Source organism: Phoenix dactylifera, chromosome 17 (assembly GCF_009389715.1).
Source record: "Phoenix dactylifera cultivar Barhee BC4 chromosome 17, palm_55x_up_171113_PBpolish2nd_filt_p, whole genome shotgun sequence".
NCBI lineage: Eukaryota > Viridiplantae > Streptophyta > Magnoliopsida > Arecales > Arecaceae > Phoenix > Phoenix dactylifera.
The window spans coordinates 4,730,181-4,748,482 of NC_052408.1; the positions used below are offsets into that span (position 1 = coordinate 4,730,181).

The following is an 18,302-nucleotide window of genomic DNA, read 5'->3' on the forward strand; positions in this document are numbered from 1 at the left end:
GTCACCTCCCAGGTAACACTAAATCCCTCTATAAAAGGAGGACATTCAAACACAAGGGGGAATAGATACACAAAAACAACAGGAAAAGAAAGGCTCTCTTCCACCACTCCACCCACAAATTAGCCCCCTCTGACTTAAGCTTCGGAGGGCCGGCGCCGGAAAATCCGGCCACCGGCTTTTTTGCAGGATCTTCCAGGAGGACACCGCCAGCTCCTCCCCTCCTCGGTTCGCGGCAGCCCCCGGGTCCAATTTCCAGCAACAGTTGGCGCTAGAGGAAGGGCCCGAGTTGCTGCCATGAAACTAAGGAGCAGAGGAGTCTTTAACGCCTCTCAGCATCATGCTCCAAGTCCTAAATGCTCAGTCCAGAATTCACCACCAAGATCTCCGGTAGATCAAGTTCCACAAGTCCAACTCGAGCACTTCGATGCGCTAGTGCATCAAGCCCAAGCGCTAGCCATTGCAGCCCAAAGCCTGCAACAAGTGGAGGCCCCTCCTGTGCCGCCTCCACGGGATCATGTTAAGCAGACGAAGAAACTTTCTCCTGACTCCCGAGCCATCTCGAATCAGGCATGGCTCCCGCTGCAACGACGTATGTGGGGGCAACCAGTGAGAAGTAGTAGTCCAAGTCTTACGTCAACGAGTTGGGGGGAAAGAGAAATAAAAGCTGAGGTCTGGAGAAGGAGAGTTATGGAGCTTTAAAATGGGATTGTAAGCCTCTGTGACAAAGGGTACAGCCCCATTAAATCCCATTATCCTTCCAAGTCTTCTGTCTTCCGGCAGCAAGCAACAAACCAGCATGTACTCCCTCCTCACGGGCGTTAAGTCCTTGGGACGGCGCCCGCAACGTTGCTCCCCTTCAGAGCATCGCCATCACTGAAGCCCCCGCCGAGCTCATACAGGCCGAGCTCATGCAGACCGAGCTCAGAAATCCGAGCGCAAAACACCTAGAAAATCGAGCCAAAGAAGGCTGGTGCTGAACCAAGTCCTGAGGGACTTCGAAGCTCGAGAGCCATCAAAATATCTTCAAAAGGTACAGGACGCCACTTTGGCTTCAAATAATTTCAATATTTTATCTATTTTCAGGTCGGAGAATCCAAAAAATGACCTACGGGTATCTCTATCTCCAACGTCGCCCCGCTCTGAATAAGGACGCACGATCGCCAACGAATGAAGTCCTCCTTCTGTATGTCTCCAAGATCGGATTTCCGACCAAGCTCGGATCCCCCAGGATTAACGTCATGCTACATCAACTAATCGAGCTCGGCTCGATCTCCATCGACTAATCGAGCTCGGCTCGATCTCCATCGACTAATCGAGCTCGGCTCGATCTCCATCGACTAATCGAGCTCGGCTCGATCTCCATCGACTAATCGAGCTCGGCTCGATCTCCATCGACTAATCGAGCTCGGCTTGATCTCCATCGACTATCGAGCTCGGCTCGATTTTGGCTTGATCGCCAACAGACAAGGCCAAAGAAGGCCGCTAAGTCAACCTGGAGCACTTTAACTCCAACTGCATGAAAGGTACACCCTACTTGGCACGTACATCTCTATACATATTTGGCTGTTACAGGACGATCGATGACTGGACTACTTCCTTCGTCCGAGCCAAAAAGCAGCTCGAACTCGGAAGTCGGGGGGTAGTGTTGGTGGAAAAATGGACCACCCCACAAATGCAATTATAGCACCCAAATCCGTCAGCAAGATCGAGCTCATCCAGGCCGAGCTTATGCGAGCTCATCGAAATGATCGGGCTCTTCCGCTCTCGAGCTCATCCAAGTGATCGGGCTCTTCCGCTCTCGAGCTCATCCAAGTGATCGGGCTCTTCCGCTCTCGAGCTCATCCAAGTGATCGGGCTCTTCCGCTCTCGAGCTCATCCAAGGGCTCGGGCTCTTCCGCTCTCGAGCTCATCCAAGTGATCGGGCTCTTCCGCTCTCGAGCTCATCTAAGTGATCGGGCTCTTCCGCTCTCGAGCTCATAGGCCGAGCCGAGCACAGCAGGCCGAGCACAGAAGGCCGAGACTAGAGAGCCAAGCACAGAAGGCCGAGACCAGAGAGCCGAGCACAGCAGGCCGAGACCAGAAGGCCGAGACCAGAGAACCGAGACCAGAGAGCCGAGCGCAACAGGCCGAGACCAGAAAGCGCCGACCAGAGAGGCGCTCGACCAGAAAGCGCCGACCAGAGAGGCGCTCGACTAAAAAGCGCCGACCAGAGAAGCAACCCCGCCACAGGACACTCCGCTAAGCAACCAGCTCGGCTCGGCACCCGTGCCGGACCCGTGCCTTAGCCAAATATCCAATCTCCGCCTAACCCTCTAAAGGATCTGACAACTAAGTACATGACTCCACTTCAATCTGCCACCATCCCCAAGTCATCAAGGCACAAGATCTCCACAGGCATTCGGCACACCCTATCATTAATGCATGAGACCCCCTCAGGCCTCCGATGCACTCAGTCATTAAATGAACACGGCTCAAGATGATATCCGGATCACTGAACCATCAAAGCGTATGGCTCTTTCTGACCACCGGTTCACTCAGCAATCAATGCACTTGTCATCTACGAACCCCAGGCCCACCACGGCCGGCGGTTCAACCACCCCAACGGGTCCGATCAATCGTGACAGCTTCCTGATAGTGACGGTAACCCATTAATTCGCCCAGTCACATCACAGGTAACCCTGCCACTCTCCTTATAAAAGGGGAGCTTCTCCCTCTAAAAAGAGGGAGGAGGCTTCTTCCTCCCAAGGGGATTTTTCGGACTTGAAAATGCAGTCCCTCTCCTTCTCCAAAATTAAGCCCCCCTCTGACTTAGGCATCGGAGGGCCGGCGCCGGAAAAGCCCGGCCACCGGCTTCTTGCAGGTCCTTCGGAGGACGCCGCTCGCCGACGGATCGCCGTCCGCCAGTGTTCGTCCCTCTCTCTTCTCCAAAATTAAGCCCCCCTCTGACTTAGGCATCGGAGGGCCGGCGCCGGAAAGCCCGGCCACCGGCTTTCTTGCAGGACTCTCCAGGAGGACGCCACCAGTCGACGCACCGCCATCCACCGCCCCGGCAGCGGAGCTCCTCCTCCTCGGTTCGCGGCCGCCCCCGGGTCCAATTTCCAGCAACAACTGGTAATCTTTATTTCGGAATAATATGATCCTCGATCTACGTTTGGTATGCTATGTTCTAGTGATTAAAAATTTTCAAGTATCCACGAGTAACTTGTTTTCTATTTTATAAAAATCTAAGAACACTCATTGTATAATACCAAAATTACTCCTAATATATTCCATAAATTATATTTATAATCATGTAAAATATATTACAATATAAATATTAATATATTCTATAAATATATATATATATTATATATTAAAACTGTAAAATATATTATTTATTATTGTAGAACTTATATTTTTATTTATACTTTTAATATATTTTTAATACTAATAATTATTTTGATTAAAAAATAAGGCAAATAGAAATAAGATATTAGATACTTTCATTATATAAATATAAATACAATAATATATTTCTACTATAATTTAAAATTATCATTGAATAATAATATGATTAATAATATACTATAATATATATATATATATAATATTAATATTATGTAATATTATGTATATAATATTGCTATGATATATTAATAGTATATTGATATACTATTTTTTTTGCTTCACTGTGGGGCATTTTTGTCTATAACTTTTAGCCCAAGATCACCACCTTGGAGCGATCTTGGATTTTCGACCTAAGGATGGGCATCCTATCACTCGGTTGGGCGGTGATTTGAGGGGTGGGGGTGACTTAGGTTCACAGCCACGTAGGATCACCATAGTGCAACTAAATACAGTGATTTTATCACCTCCACCCAGATCATTTTTGATCTTGGGATGATCATCCCATACAAATGCCCTAGCAATGTAAACAAGCGAGTAACAAGAAATGGGGGAATGGATAAGTAGTTGGGCTATCGAATGGGTTGCGATCAAAATTATTCGATAGCCTGAGATTGATCCATTTGGAATCTAAGTTACAGATTTGATGATCCAAATCGTAGATTGAGACCAATTCAAGTTAGGTAATAAAGATTTGACTATTTACGCTCATTGGCGATTGGATCTTTATAATTAGAGCATATAGAGATTGCGATAACAAGGGATGGACTATGCACATCTTGAGAGGAGGGGAATCTACTCATCCCGACTCCAAAATCAATAATGAAATATTCAAATCGAAGAACCACATTGTTTTAATAATCCATATCACTAACAATGCACAAAAATAAAAAATTATATATGTTAATAATCTCTAAATTACACATCATGCATTTATAAAAATGGAAAATTTTTATTGCAGCAGCATGCTAAATTAGATGATAAAATATTTAAATTGGGAATTCACCTTATTAATCAAGATTTACATGTTAAAACATGGATAATTTAAAAAACATTGGATTTTAATGCTAAGAGCATACGACCTCATATCATTTATCATTAATTTTTGTATTTATATGATGCATACGTTAAAGACAAAAAATGTAATTTTTGGTTTCTAGGTATTGTTGGCGCTTGGCGGTATAGATCATAATTAACAACATGGATATTTAATTGGATCTCTTGCTATTGATTTTAGAGTTGAGAGAAGTACATGTCCACTTCTCTCCTTAGGATCCTATCTTATGATAACAATTCTATTTAAGGGCTTGTTCTTCGAAGGGTATGAAACTTACTCGAGAACCTCTATTTTGCTAATAAATTATCACCCTAGTAACACCCAGATAAAAAAATAATTTATTTATATTCTTTTATGTACGGAAAAGTAGCTAATTTTTTGCATTATGACTTTGGTAATATTTACCTAGAAAAATACAGATTCAGGGTAAGTTTCAAACCCTCAAAAAAGGAGCCCTTGGAGAAAGGGAGCATGAATTTGCTTGGTTCGGATCTGGCATAGTTCCGACCCGAATCCAATCGGCTCTGCGGCTCAAAACCTTTAAGCCTTCATATTTCTTGCACCAGAAGAAATAAAAGAAATAAAAACGAGACCCTAGCGAAGCGAGGCTCAGTTTCACCCCTTCTCTCCACCTTAACCATGGCTTTGAGTCGCGACTGGATGTACGAGAACAACGGAGGGTAGCGCCTTCTCTCTCTCTAGCTCCTCTTCTTTCTCCAGTGTTGGATTCATCTCCTAGTATTGACCGTCTGATCTGCAGCACTTGCGTTGCGATCGCGGGAGCGGACTACTGTGTGGTGGCCGCCGACACGAGGCTGTCGATCGGATACAGCATCTACACCAGGGACTATTCCAAGATCTGCAACCTGTACGACGCCTATCCTAATAATTATAAATTTTTCTTGTCTTCTGAGTGAATAGTTTGGGGTTTTATTTAGGTTGAAGGTTTTGATTATTCTGTTTTCCGAGGCTTTAACTTTTTAGGTTTGCATTCTTAGATACAGGTTATTGAAACTTATTTATTTTTAAATATGGAGAATCATTAGCCATTTTATGAAGAGCATATACAAGAATACAAATTATTCAGCCTGAATTCAAAGTTTTAAAAATAGTCCAAATGTACATGCAAATGAACCTGTAGAAGGTAAAATATAATTAATTGTTATAATTTTTCATTGCCTGGTAATAGATTAAACGTGACCATTTGTTCAAATATGGAGTCATTCTTCTTTGCCTACAAAATGTGATCATATTGCTAACAACAATAAATCAAATCTCATATTGCCATTTTTAAGATGGAGTCAAATTCCATAAAAATTTGAAACTCTACAGAAGTCACCTAGGAACAAAGATTACCAACTCTGTTAAGGCAAAGATTTAAAGGAGCCTCACTTGAATGGGATACGGAGACTTTCTTGATTAGATGACAACATGGCAGCTCCAGTTATTATTGGGATACAAGATGCCATGCTCCAATTAGACTCCAGTTATATGAGATGTCAAGCATGCTGGTTGGTGCAATTTAGAATAGGAGGTTCAATCAGAGTAGAAAAGAGCCATAGAGACCTTTCTCCTCTATTATCTAGTAATCTTCAAAGGCTTGAATGGAAATACCAAGAGTCTTGAAAGAAAGCAGCAGTCTCTTGTAGGAGTTGTTATGAGCCTTAAAAAGGCTCTTAAAGGTATCCAAGCAGCATAATTTTTTATAAAATCCATTGACTTGGTGGTCTATCAGTGATTTTTGAGAAACTTACCCTAGGACCTAGCATTAGACTCCTAGCGGGACTAAACAGTTTAGTTAAAGCAAGTTTTCTTTGATGGCTATGATGTTACAAAATGTAAAGGTTGTAATTGTTTGTTGACAAAACTATTTGTGCTTTCATAATATTCTTCAAAACATCATTTAACTTATTTTCTGTACCAAAGGTCTGAATCCAGGTTATGTTTGATATCATTTTCTTATTGTCATAATATAAGATTTTTCGAGCAAGCATCTTAGGACTTATTTGGTTCGCGGGGAAAGGAGAGGGTAAAAAGTGTGGTCAACGAGAAGGTGAAAAATTGGCTTATGTTTGGTTGGAAGTTTCAAAGGAGAGATGGGAAAGTAACTTTCCTATGGCAATAATTTTTCACATGCATAGGAAAGAAAAATCTCTGTAGGACATGAGAAAGCTACTTTTCCATAAGCTAAAAATTGTGGTAATTTTTATTTTTCTAAAAAATATCCTTAGTCCATTATGATCTTCCTAATAGCTGTTTTTAATAGTTAATCTTAAACTATTGAAAATATACTATTAAAAATTACCATAATATAAAGAAGTCATGGTAATTTTTAATAGTTATTAATATATTAAAATTACCACAATATAAAGAAGTTGCCTAAGTATTGAAAATTGTTAGAACTCTAAAAAGTCAACCCAATAAATATTTTTAATGGATATTTTTAAATATATAAAATATTTTTAGATTTAAAAATATTAAAAAATAGCTATTAAGGGTATAATAGGTATTATATATATTTTTTTAAGAAAAGTAGATGTTCAACCAAACATAAGTTACTCTGTAATATGCTACTTTTCTATGGTCAACCAATCATGTAAAAATTAATTTTTCAGGTATCATATGCCCAGGCATCAACTTTTTTGGAAAAATATTTCGGTGAGAAAAAAATCTACCCATGAACCAAATGAGTCCTTAGTGTTTTGATAAATTTAGGAAACATCCTATGAATTGCTAATCATTATAATAAAGTTCAAGGATATCTAATATTTATTCTATTGTATATGATTCGAGATTGGATATTGAAAGCCATGAAGTAAGAAAAGCCAAAGATTATAAAGTCCTTGGAAGAGAACACTGGACGTTGCCATGTTCTGGTTGAGAACTGATTCCTTGTTTCTTTGGAAAGATCATCTAAAACTTGGAATCCCTCCATGGTCTCAATAATTAAGAACATGTGGGTGGTTAACTGCTCAAGTGTAGAAGCTTAATCATAAGACCAAGGGGTATGGAGGCTCATAATATCGAAATATGTACAATGGGCGAGGGGTGGGTGCTGTTGGCAAAAGTTGAGAGCTGCTAAGAGAGAAGAAAAGATACTAAACCTAGCATGTATGCTGTATACTGGAGGCAGACTTGTCGAAGGCTGCTTATATTCAAATTATTTTGGGAGAGCTCGGATCAGATCAGATTCTACCTTTTTGCACCGTTCTTGTTTCCAAGAAAAAGAGTTGGGTGATGAGTCGGTCTTAAGAAGCCTAGCAATTCAAGTGGACTTAGGATTAGTTTAGATAGTTGTGATGTATTGGAGGGAAGGACCAGGCTCTTGTAATAATTCTTGTGAGCCTTGAAAAAAGTCTTACTTGAAAGAAGTCTTAAAGGTAGCTGAGCCCGAGTGGCATAAATTTTTATGAGATCCATTGACTTGTTGGTACATTGATGATTTCTAAGAAACTTATCTTAAGACAGCATTGGAGTCCTAGAGGGACTAAATAATTTACTTTTAAAAGATTACTGTAATTGCTACAATGTTTCTGTTTAAATCTGAAGGTTGAAATTGCTTATTGACAGAATTATTCGTGGTTTTATATTATTTAAGATTATGCATTCTAGGCACAAGCTCAATAATTTACCTTTTCTTTTTTTGATGAAAGATGGAGAATACATAACCAATTAAATAAGATCATATATAATTGATATAACCTCAGTTGGATAGAAGAATTATTAACTTTTGACTTTGTGAGTTGTTTTTATTTTGTTTATTCTCCCTTATCCTGTAATATGAGAACATCCTTTTTACTACTAGTTCTTAATAAACTTTGGGCTTTGCCAAAGAAATAAAAAAACACTCTGGCTTTGTAGGGACAAAGATAATATTTGAGAGATTTTTGTGCTCAGAAAGAAAGCACTGATTGGTAAAAAAACATATGTTGTATAACAAATGGTCCTCTCAAAAAAGAGTTAAATGTTATGATTTTCATAGGCATCTTGTAGTTTTACTAACTGATTTAACATTGGTACCTGATTTAGACCGATTTGATCTATTTTAAATTTATTCTAGAGAAGAATGAGTTTAGATTTTTCCTTTACATGCTGCAGTATTTTGAAGAGTCTCGGTCATGCCTTAGTAAAGAATACCTACATTTTACCAGAAACTTGTAAACGCTATCTTTTTTCCTCATACCATTTTTTGCTGCTTCCCTCTCACAATGGTGCTTGAACTTGACGGCTTACATTTCTCAAGGCTTTATGTGTGGCATGGAGGACTGTGCAAGTGCCCTCCTGAATGGTGGATTTTTTTTTTGTCAAAGATGATGATCACATTTTCCGTCCATCTTATTTCTTTTGTCTTTTACTGCTACCTTTTCTTAAACTTGATCTTTTTGTATTCCCTCCCTCCCTCCCTCTCTCTCCTGCATCTTTTGATCCTAACAGCTATTTTTTGGGCCCTTGATGCATGCCTTACTACTCCATCTTCTTTCTAATGTTTAGATCCTATCTCTTTATTTCAGTGTTTCATATTTTTGTTTGAATAATTTTATTATTCTGGTTATCCAATATTATGTGCAGAATACTTAGATTTATAGGAACGATTCATATTTCCTATTAAAGTTTTGTGTCATAGATTTGGCCTTTTTTGCACAAGGTGGTGCCCCGGGACTCGAGCCCGCATCATTGCGTTTGTCAGGGCAAGCCTTTTACCATTGCACCAAGCAATGACCCCACCCCTAATGGATAATTTAAATAAACAATTATTTTGGAGGGGATCTGAATCCACACCTCCAGCAACCTTAACTCTAATACCATGTTAATCAATCAACCTCAAACGCTTAATCTATCGGGGAATGGATTAACTATGTAAATCAGTCCTAACAAGATCATTTTTTCTTTCCTAGCTATATTGATACAATCTGATTATAGGTTCATAATTGCTAGGATTAATTGTAATTTTGAAATAAATTTGACATTTCGAACAAAATTGAAAAAGGAGGCCTAAGGGTTAATCCTTACATCGGGGTTCATTCCATAATCCAAAAGACAAACACTAGCCAGAATTTCCTACTACCTTGTGGAGGAAGAAGCAATAAATCTATCAAATTTTAGTGCAATATATTATAACTTCTCAGACTCAAAGTTGCAATAACTTTGAACCCCAAGCATATAACACATCCATCTATAGTGTTTTGCTTAGTGAGATCCAAAATAATGAAAAATATGAAGAGACTTACCAAAAGAACTGTGCCTTTACATGGGCTCCAATCCTTGTGAGTGGTCGTTATTTTTTCCCATTTTACTTAGGCGATGAATCTCTACTTTTGTCCTAAGGTAACTCTATGGGTTTTTAATTTGTAAAAAGGAGCATTTTTATCTTCGTCTATTTGTCATTTTCAAACTCCGACTCTTCCATTGTTGACTACTTTGTTTGCTTGTTCTTGTGTATATATAGGGCGGAGAAATGTGTATTGGCATCTTCTGGATTCCAGGGTGATATAAAAGCTTTGCAAAAAAACTTAGCTGCTAGGCACTTGGTGAGTTATTAGAAGATTCTAATGATATTGCAATCGCCATTTACTTGCTATAATTTTTACTACTCTTAGGGCTATTCCATGTGCCTTTTTGACCATTAGAAATATTTAATAACTTTTGAAAGAGATTCTCATGGGAATTGCATATGTTCATGCCGACATCATATATGGTCCTTGCTTATTGGACATTGTGCTGCCTAGGTACGAAGTAGGGACCTTTAGTGTGTAAGACTAACGTGGTAACCAACTACATTGCAGCACCAAGAGTGATCATATAGTTGTTTATCATGTTAATTAACACACTAAAATTGAGGAACATGAAGTTCTTAAGAGTGATTATTTTCGGTATCTAGGGTTGTTTGTTCATAAAGAAGGGGAGATTGAACATATGTTATCCATAAGATTAAAATAATGTGGTTAAAATGGAGAAGCACAACTAGAATATTGTGTGATTATAGGATACTATCAAGTTGAAGCAGAATTTTACTTGACATTCGTATGACCATCTATGCTTTATGGTGCAAATTGTTGAGCAATTAGAAAATAACATGCGTACGAGATGAGTGTGGCTGAAATAAAAATGTTGAGATGCATGTATAGTAATATAAGAAAAGATAGAATAAAAAATGAAGCCATTCATAAAAAGGTAGATGCAGCGTCAAGTGAGAACAAATTGAGAGAAGGATGACATGTACAATGACGGTTGAGGAATGCATTAGTATGAAGAAGTGATTTGATACATGTAGAAAGAAAGAGGTAGAGGCAAGCTAAAAACTCATATGGGATGAAGTAGTAAGGAAGGATCTGATATCATTATATCTTTTAGAAAGTGTAGCCTTAAACAGAGTGGAATGAAGGAAAAAGATTCATGTGGCTGACCCCAACTAGTTTGGGATTAAGGCGTAGTTGAGTTGAGTTGAGTTTAGGCATTCGTGGTGGATGTGACCTTAAGAATTTGATCTTTTATATTTGAAAATGCTTTGATGTTATTTCCATCATTATTTTGAGCTTTTTTTATTAAATATATATCCCATAATAAATGCTACAATTGTGGTTTAAAAAAACCTTTTGCCTAGACATTAGTTGAGTTGGATCTAGACATTCCAAATATATTAATGATTCACCAATCAGATATTGCATACCTGAAATCTCTAGAAAGTCTGCACCATTTTCCTTCTATCACTTCTTTGTTTGTTGTAAAGTTGATAGCACCAAATCTTTAGTGAATGAAACAAATTATTCATATATTACAATCTTTACAGCTCTTCTCTTGCGCAACGTTGACTGGTTAATACATGTACATTGGAGTGCTATTCAGTCATTGCATGTATGATAGGCTTAACACTGTTTTTACAATAAAGGGTAGACCCAGCATTTTAAAAAGCAGCTACGGCATGCAGGTGGTCAAGAGACTGCACAGTGCATATGCAGTATGCAGGCTGCATACGCAGGTGCATTCATGGTCACTATTTTTTTATGTATCAATAATAGGAATTTTTAGGAACAAATAATAACTAATAGTTAGTGCTTACTACATAGTATCTAACACTTGAGAGCAATAATTATAACATAATCGACATTTTAGCACTGTTGATACCCATATCAGGCCCACCGGAAACTTGTGAAATCTAACCATTAATGTGAACTCGCTTCACCTCCATTGGCCCATATAAGAGTGAGATGTATATGTAGCTCCAACATGCCAAGTGGGCTCATATATGCAGCTGTACGATACTAAGGAGGCCACATATACTGCCACACGGTGCTAAGTTGGCTGGTCCATATGCCATATGACCCCATACAATATAGGCAATTCGGTACTGTCAAGGGACCACATATGCATATGCGAGCACATATACAGCAGCGTACACCATATTTTAAAAAACACTGGTGAGATCTGTGGTGTCTTATGAAACTGTTGAACATTTCTCAAAGAAGGCATAATGTTTATTCAAGGCTTATCCCTTTGTTAGGCTTGTATACGGTGCCTTGAGGCTCATGGCTGAGGCTTTATAGATAGAGGCACGTACATATAATTGTGAACACAATGATGTCATATCAAGGCTGGTGACTATTTGACATATGCTCTTCAAGGTTAGCAGATATATGGAATATAGAGTGTTACATTTTTCATTGTTAACATATTTACAATAATCAAGTTTAGAGACAACTCTCAAATTCTTTTCATTGTGGATGTTTAAAATCTGAAATATTAGATACTTTCTTTCCAATGCTTGGTATAATAATCAAGTCTATACACAAAAAATGAAACCTTGTAACACACACACACTTTCGGAAAAAAATCATGAAGCATCTACTACATTTCTTGATGATTGGCATATATAGGAAAGATTACCTTCTTGTCTGTGCTTCTTAAATATTGATTTTGTAATAAAGATGGTAGACATTCTTAACATGAACATTGTAGAGATGTGGATATTGGTCTTTTGAATTTAGCAAAATTAGACGAGGCTAGGCCGAGAACATTAAGATGGCAATGGTTGATGGAAGCTTATTATGTTAGATATGATTATAGAAGGTTATAACTGTAATTTGGGATCACGAGAGAATCATATTACATGATGTTCTGATTGTAGATGGAATATATGTTGTTGCTAATGAATTGTTTCTATTATTGTAAATCAATATTCTAGCATTGTTGAACTACAAACTGAACTATCTTCTTTAATCAAGAAAGGGCTCGAAGCCCTGATTGCTCTTACTTTTCATTGTCAATTCCTTCGTGTTTTGAATCCAAGGTTTGCCAAACCGGTACTGAAGGGGATACCAGCTGGTGACCGGTTCAGCACGATCGGATTCATACCATGCTATTCTGGGGTGTACCAACGGGGAGAGTCGGAGAGCGAGAGGGAGAGGGAGAAAGGTAGAGAGGAAGAGAGAGAGAGAGGGGGAGGGAGAGGGAGAGGGAGGGCGGAAGTGGGAGGGCGAGAGAAACCCTAACCCTAACTTGAGAGAGAGAGAGAGAGAGAGGGAGGCTTTTGTGGCGGGGGGTTGGGGGTGGGGGGGTTGGACATTGAGTGGTCGGAGAGTGGGGGGAGGGGCATGGTGCTTGCTTGTGAGGGGCATGGGGGGCGCTCGAGAGAGAGTTCCAAGCCAAAAGTTTTTTGGGGGGGGGGGGGGTGCTCGCTCGATTTTTCCAAGCCAAGGAGCCGAACCGAAATGAATGGCCAAACCATGCCAGTTCTTGACCGATCCGGCTTAGAGAACCTTGTCTCAATCTTTTTCGTTTATCTCCATCCACTTTTGTGGTTGGTGGGTATCGGTGCATTCATGTAAGTGTATCTGCACGTGCATGGCAAATATGTGCTTGGGCATTGTTGGATCAGCAATGTGTTTGCTGACTGCAGTGTCGTTTATCCAGTCATTGTGAGTGTCTCAAATTGAATGTCACCTATGTGCCTTAACCCTTTGGTATCTGGTTAGCTTGATGGATCAAGTCATGATCCACAAAGTTTTGAGAAAGTCTTCCTATGTCAAACCTATTGATGCTACATTATTGGTCATAGAAGCTCTTGGCAAGAGAGGGGGCCTATCAATTAATACATAAGATCAGTTGGTGGATTTGGAAGTTTAGTTCATTGGTTATGCAAATTGAAGATCATTCAACAAAGGAGAAACCTCCTAAGGTTTGTTTGAAAAGATTCTAGATGGAGAAATAAGGCAAATTTTGTCCGTTTTGAGGCTCAACTTTACAAAAGATAGTCAACCTACAATCAACAAAATGCAAATAATGACCAATGGTTTGCATAATTCTTGTAATGTTGTTTTAGTGCGGGTACATGCGAAATATACAGAAACAGGCACTGCTGTCAGTTCTAATAAAAGAATACCTGTGATAAATTACAAATATACAAGAATGGCTGCAAAGCATTAACTATTGAATAATAAAGAATAGAACTATAATATTCAAGTCAGGAGTTGATACAAGCTAATTGGTTTTTTAAGTTCTACATGTCTTGATGAAGGAAATGATAAAATGATTGAGAAGAGCACATCATTTTCTAAATGCTGACCTTGACCACCACCAGCAAGCTGTTTTATCTGGGCCATCTTCATAAATTCTTTTGTTTCATATATTACTGCCATTTTGAGTCTTGGTTCTACAGGTTGATTCTGAACCTTCTTAATAAGATACTAAAATGGCAAACATTAGTATTGGTGGGTTACCAGGCTAATGCACTTTAGGCATGGCACTCTCGTCTAGAACTTTTAAAGCAATCTAGGTACAACTATCTTTTGGTGCTGCCCTTTCCAGAGGCGCATACACATACAGCATATAGATACACACCTATGCACAGTTTAAAGTTATTTCTTTTCTTTTTAGAACTGGCAATAAGAGAAATTTTGATAATGAATAAGGGAAGATGACTGGAATAGAAAAGGCTGACTTTAATTTTCAAGTGATAGGCAGAGGTGGGAAAAACAGAATAGATTTTGCATGAGAAAGAAGAGAAAAGGAAAAGAAGAGTTGAGAAGCACTTCACGAAGCTTCCCTGAATTGGATGGATGAAGAATCCGAAAAATCGACAAAAGATCAGATTGTTCGACGATTTTAGCTGTCAATGTTTGTCATCAATGATGCTGCTTGCTTTCTAAGTTGTGTCTGCTTGCCAAGGTGAGTGCAACATCTACATGGCATTCTATTGGCGTCTGTTACAAATTGGACTCCAAGGCTGGCTAGTTGATTCCATAAAACCAATGTAGAAAAGTTCTTCAAGGTAAAAAGAGGAAAAAATTCCATTGAAATTAAAACCTCAATATGAAGCTTTTAGAGAACAGAGTAGATGTGCAAAGCTATATCCTGATTGGTTACTGCTGACATATATCTAGTCCCATGTTGCCACTGGTCCTTGTTCTTGACCGCTCCTCAATTGCCAGTTTGTGATGCCTCTATTTCTGCCGAGATATGCTGCTGCTCCTGCTGCAAGCTCTTTCAATTCTAATGTGTCAAACCCCCTGTAGCCGGAATGTTGTTCCTATTGGTGCCGCACCCTGCTTTCCACTCTCACACTGGACTGCCACACCTCTCTAAGCATTTTTTTTTTTTTTGTGTGTGTGTGTGTATTATTTGAGAGGCCTGCTTCCATTCACCTGCAACTGAATCCACTATGGGCTTTCATTTCGGGTAACTAAGGTCAAGCCTACTGCTAATGGCACTCAGTTTTTTCTTGTTTCTTTCAATACTGGCTGGATCTTAGGACATGATCTTTCCAATATGGGTGCTATTGGGAAAAAAAGGTCTCAGTTGAAAGAGGATGATCCCTTAAACTCTTGCTTCATATGTGGTGAAAATGATTGTTAAGGAGTTTATGAACCTTATTTCCTCTTTTCAAGAACTATCCATTTCACGAGGTCTTGAAGAAGCCAATATGGATGGTTTTTTCAATGAAGAGGATGCATAAAATTGCAGTATAACTTTGGTGGAATGGTGTGATAACAAGCAAGGATCAGCCTGCTGAAATATGTGTTGACTGTTCCTGTGGTGATTATGGTTATGATGTCAACTGGAGTGTCAGATCTATGAGGCAAAATGGTAACTGATTTTACGTCCCATGAGCAAGTCGTGAAGAATTCAAGTCATATGTTCTTCACTATTGTTTTATTTAGTCAAAAGCATCAAAAGTTGTTTTGCTTGAACCAATGGTTCGAACTAATTTTAGGGCATGGTCTTTGTAAACCTTATATGTGAAGCTGACACTGTATAATGTTTATTTATTTAGATTTCTCATATTTTACTGGCTGGCACCATTGACTTATTTTTGTGCAACTCCATCCATCTTACTGGTCTGATACCGTCAGGGGCTTTCTGAACAGCATGCAACGTTTCATTTTTTTGTATGTTTTTGATTACTAGGATTGTTAAATTGCCTTTAAGTCATCTCTTTTTCTCTTCTAAGTAATCTTCTTTTCCGTAAAGCAACAATGATTCTGCACCTCGCTTTCAGTCAAATGATGAAAAAAAATGTTTGGCTTGCTTTGTATTTTTGGAGTTGTTGGTCTTTGTCTATAGAAACAGTTTGTAGGGTCTCTTTTCTGATACGAGTAGTAGCTGAAAGTATATATCTTATTAAGATGTTAGTGTTTTGACTTGTGAATCTTGTAAGGCCATGTCTTGCAATGCTTCCAGAATGCTCAAGCTGGATCGTTGTGATACCACCATCTACGCTCTTCTTATGTTGTGGTTTGAACAAGAATATTCTATCAGAACCACAGCTGGTTTCTTTTTAATTGTGATCTGTTGACTCTTCATATTTACTGTAAATGATGGTGGTTATAGCAGCATAACTCCTAAACTTATGAGGGAAATATGTATGGATATCTAAGTGTATTTATCTTCAAAATAAGTCAATGCTCAGTGATATATTAACTGACATCTAATTCTATAAGTGGGTGCATTTAGCTGAAACTGGCTATTCCTGCTGGGAATATGGAGGGTTAATTATACTGTTATTATGGCTGTGATGTCAGGTTCCATTAGATGCTTGTCTACATGTTTTGATTTTTCAACACTGTCAGAATTTAAGAATCTTGTGGCCTCATTTAAATTTTATATCGTTCAATTCCAAAATCCTCGGTTGGTTGATGTTTCCTGCACTCCATATACTGCTTTTGTTTTTGAGATTGCTGGTGATATAGATATAGTAACGTATAAATAGACTGAAGTGTTTATACTCCTGCAGCAACTTTTTTGGCCTTCGGTGGTCTTGAAGCTTTTTTCCCCCTTGCCTTCGACACTTGAATATGACCTAAGATATATGAACATATAAATAGACTGAAGTGTTTATACTCCTGCAGCACATTTTGGTCTTCAGTGGTCTTTAAGCTTTTTTCCTTCTTAACTTTTAATACTTGAATATTGAAAGTATGATTGCAACACTTTTTTTTTTATCTTTCCATAGAAATCTTTGCTAATTCTATTTAATTCTGGTAATTGTGCAGATCTATCAGCATCAACACAACAAACAAATGAGTTGCCCTGCAATGGCTCAACTCCTCTCAAATACCCTTTATTTCAAACGTTTCTTTCCATATTATGCTTTCAATGTTCTAGGGGGACTTGACAATGAAGGTATGGTCGGTCATTTTGTTCCTTAGCATAGGTCTTTTTCTCAGGAGTTTTTTTTCCGATGGAATTATGCTCAGGACTACGGTACTTGTTCCATCAAACTCTTTTCTCAGGGAAGGGCTGTGTGTTCACATATGATGCTGTTGGGTCCTATGAGAGGGTCGGGTACAGCGCCCAAGGCTCTGGGTCAACACTCGTCATGCCTATTTTGGACAACCAACTTAAAACCCCCAGTCCTCTCTTATTGCCTGCTAGGGTAAGTTTCCTTCGTAGCTCAAAAACATCAACTTTGTATATCAGAGATTTTATCCAGGATTTTAATTCTTAGCGCATGTAAATCTGAACAGGATGCTGTGACACCACTATCGGAAGCTGATGCAGTTGATATGGTAAAAGATGTTTTTGCATCTGCAACTGAAAGAGATATATACACTGTATGGTTCCCATTTCTTGTCCTTCGATCCTTTTGATTGTTGCCCTGCTATCAAAAGCTTCATTGCTGACAGTTCATTTGGCAAAATTGTTTTTCTTCTTTAATCTCATCATTATCACTTTGTGATAATTTTACAGGGAGACAAACTAGAAATAGTCATTCTCAATGCATCTGGTGTACGGCGTGAATTTATAGATCTCAGGAAAGACTAATTTCACATAATTGTGGGCCACTGCTGTGACCCTGCTGGTGGAGCTGGGGAAGGTCTTTCCAAGGTCATTGTCATGGTGGAGCCGTGCTCCTTCCATGGTGATTGCCCGTATTTAGCCTTTATTATCCCTCAAAACTCTCTCGGACCAACTAATGTTATGCATGTTTATATGAACATGGCCGGAATTCAGTCTTTTGTATTGGCATTTTATCAACTTTTAACCCTTCCTTTTTTCCTTCCTGCATGGCCTGCCTTCAGGATTTTGTATTTAAAGGTTCATCTATAGCATCACAGAGCTTCCAATTCATTCTCAAAGGAATTACAGATAGCTATGTCTGCCACAACCGAGAAGTTTGCATGTGAAGGTTGCCCAATAGGTTGAGTGCAATTATGACTATATTGCTGAGTTTCGTTGCGACAGAATTATTATGCTGCAATTATGGGGTATGTTGTTGCACTAAGGTTGATCTTCGGGGCTTGACCCTCTGATGTCTGATCTCTATTCTCAGTTCTAGCCACAACATGATATGAATTCCCAACGCTGTTTACTGAGTAGCATATTATCTCCGGTAAACTAAAATGAACCTTCCTACAACAAAGGACGT

General features: G+C 39.0%; 1 protein-coding gene across 1 annotated transcript; it reads left to right on the forward strand.

The window, feature by feature from the left end:
• Positions 1-4,968: 4,968 nt before the first annotated feature.
• Positions 4,969-18,016, forward strand: LOC103708241 (proteasome subunit beta type-1). Its single transcript, XM_008793066.3, has 7 exons — positions 4,969-5,121; positions 5,202-5,309; positions 9,888-9,969; positions 16,927-17,056; positions 17,167-17,309; positions 17,401-17,487; positions 17,624-18,016. Exons 1-7 carry the CDS (start codon positions 5,081-5,083, stop codon positions 17,696-17,698), a joined length of 666 nt encoding a protein of 221 aa, XP_008791288.2. The 5' UTR covers positions 4,969-5,080; the 3' UTR covers positions 17,699-18,016.
• Positions 18,017-18,302: the final 286 nt, after the last annotated feature.

Bases quoted from the DNA above. Each gene is read 5' to 3' on its own strand.
- LOC103708241 (XM_008793066.3), top strand. From the start codon at position 5,081: ATGGCTTTGAGTCGCGACTGGATGTACGAGAACAACGGAGG. The intron at 9,970-16,926 runs GTGAGTTATTAG...GTAATTGTGCAG, and splicing joins ACTTAGCTGCTAGGCACTTG to ATCTATCAGCATCAACACAA. The intron at 17,057-17,166 runs GTATGGTCGGTC...CTCTTTTCTCAG, and splicing joins AGGGGGACTTGACAATGAAG to GGAAGGGCTGTGTGTTCACA.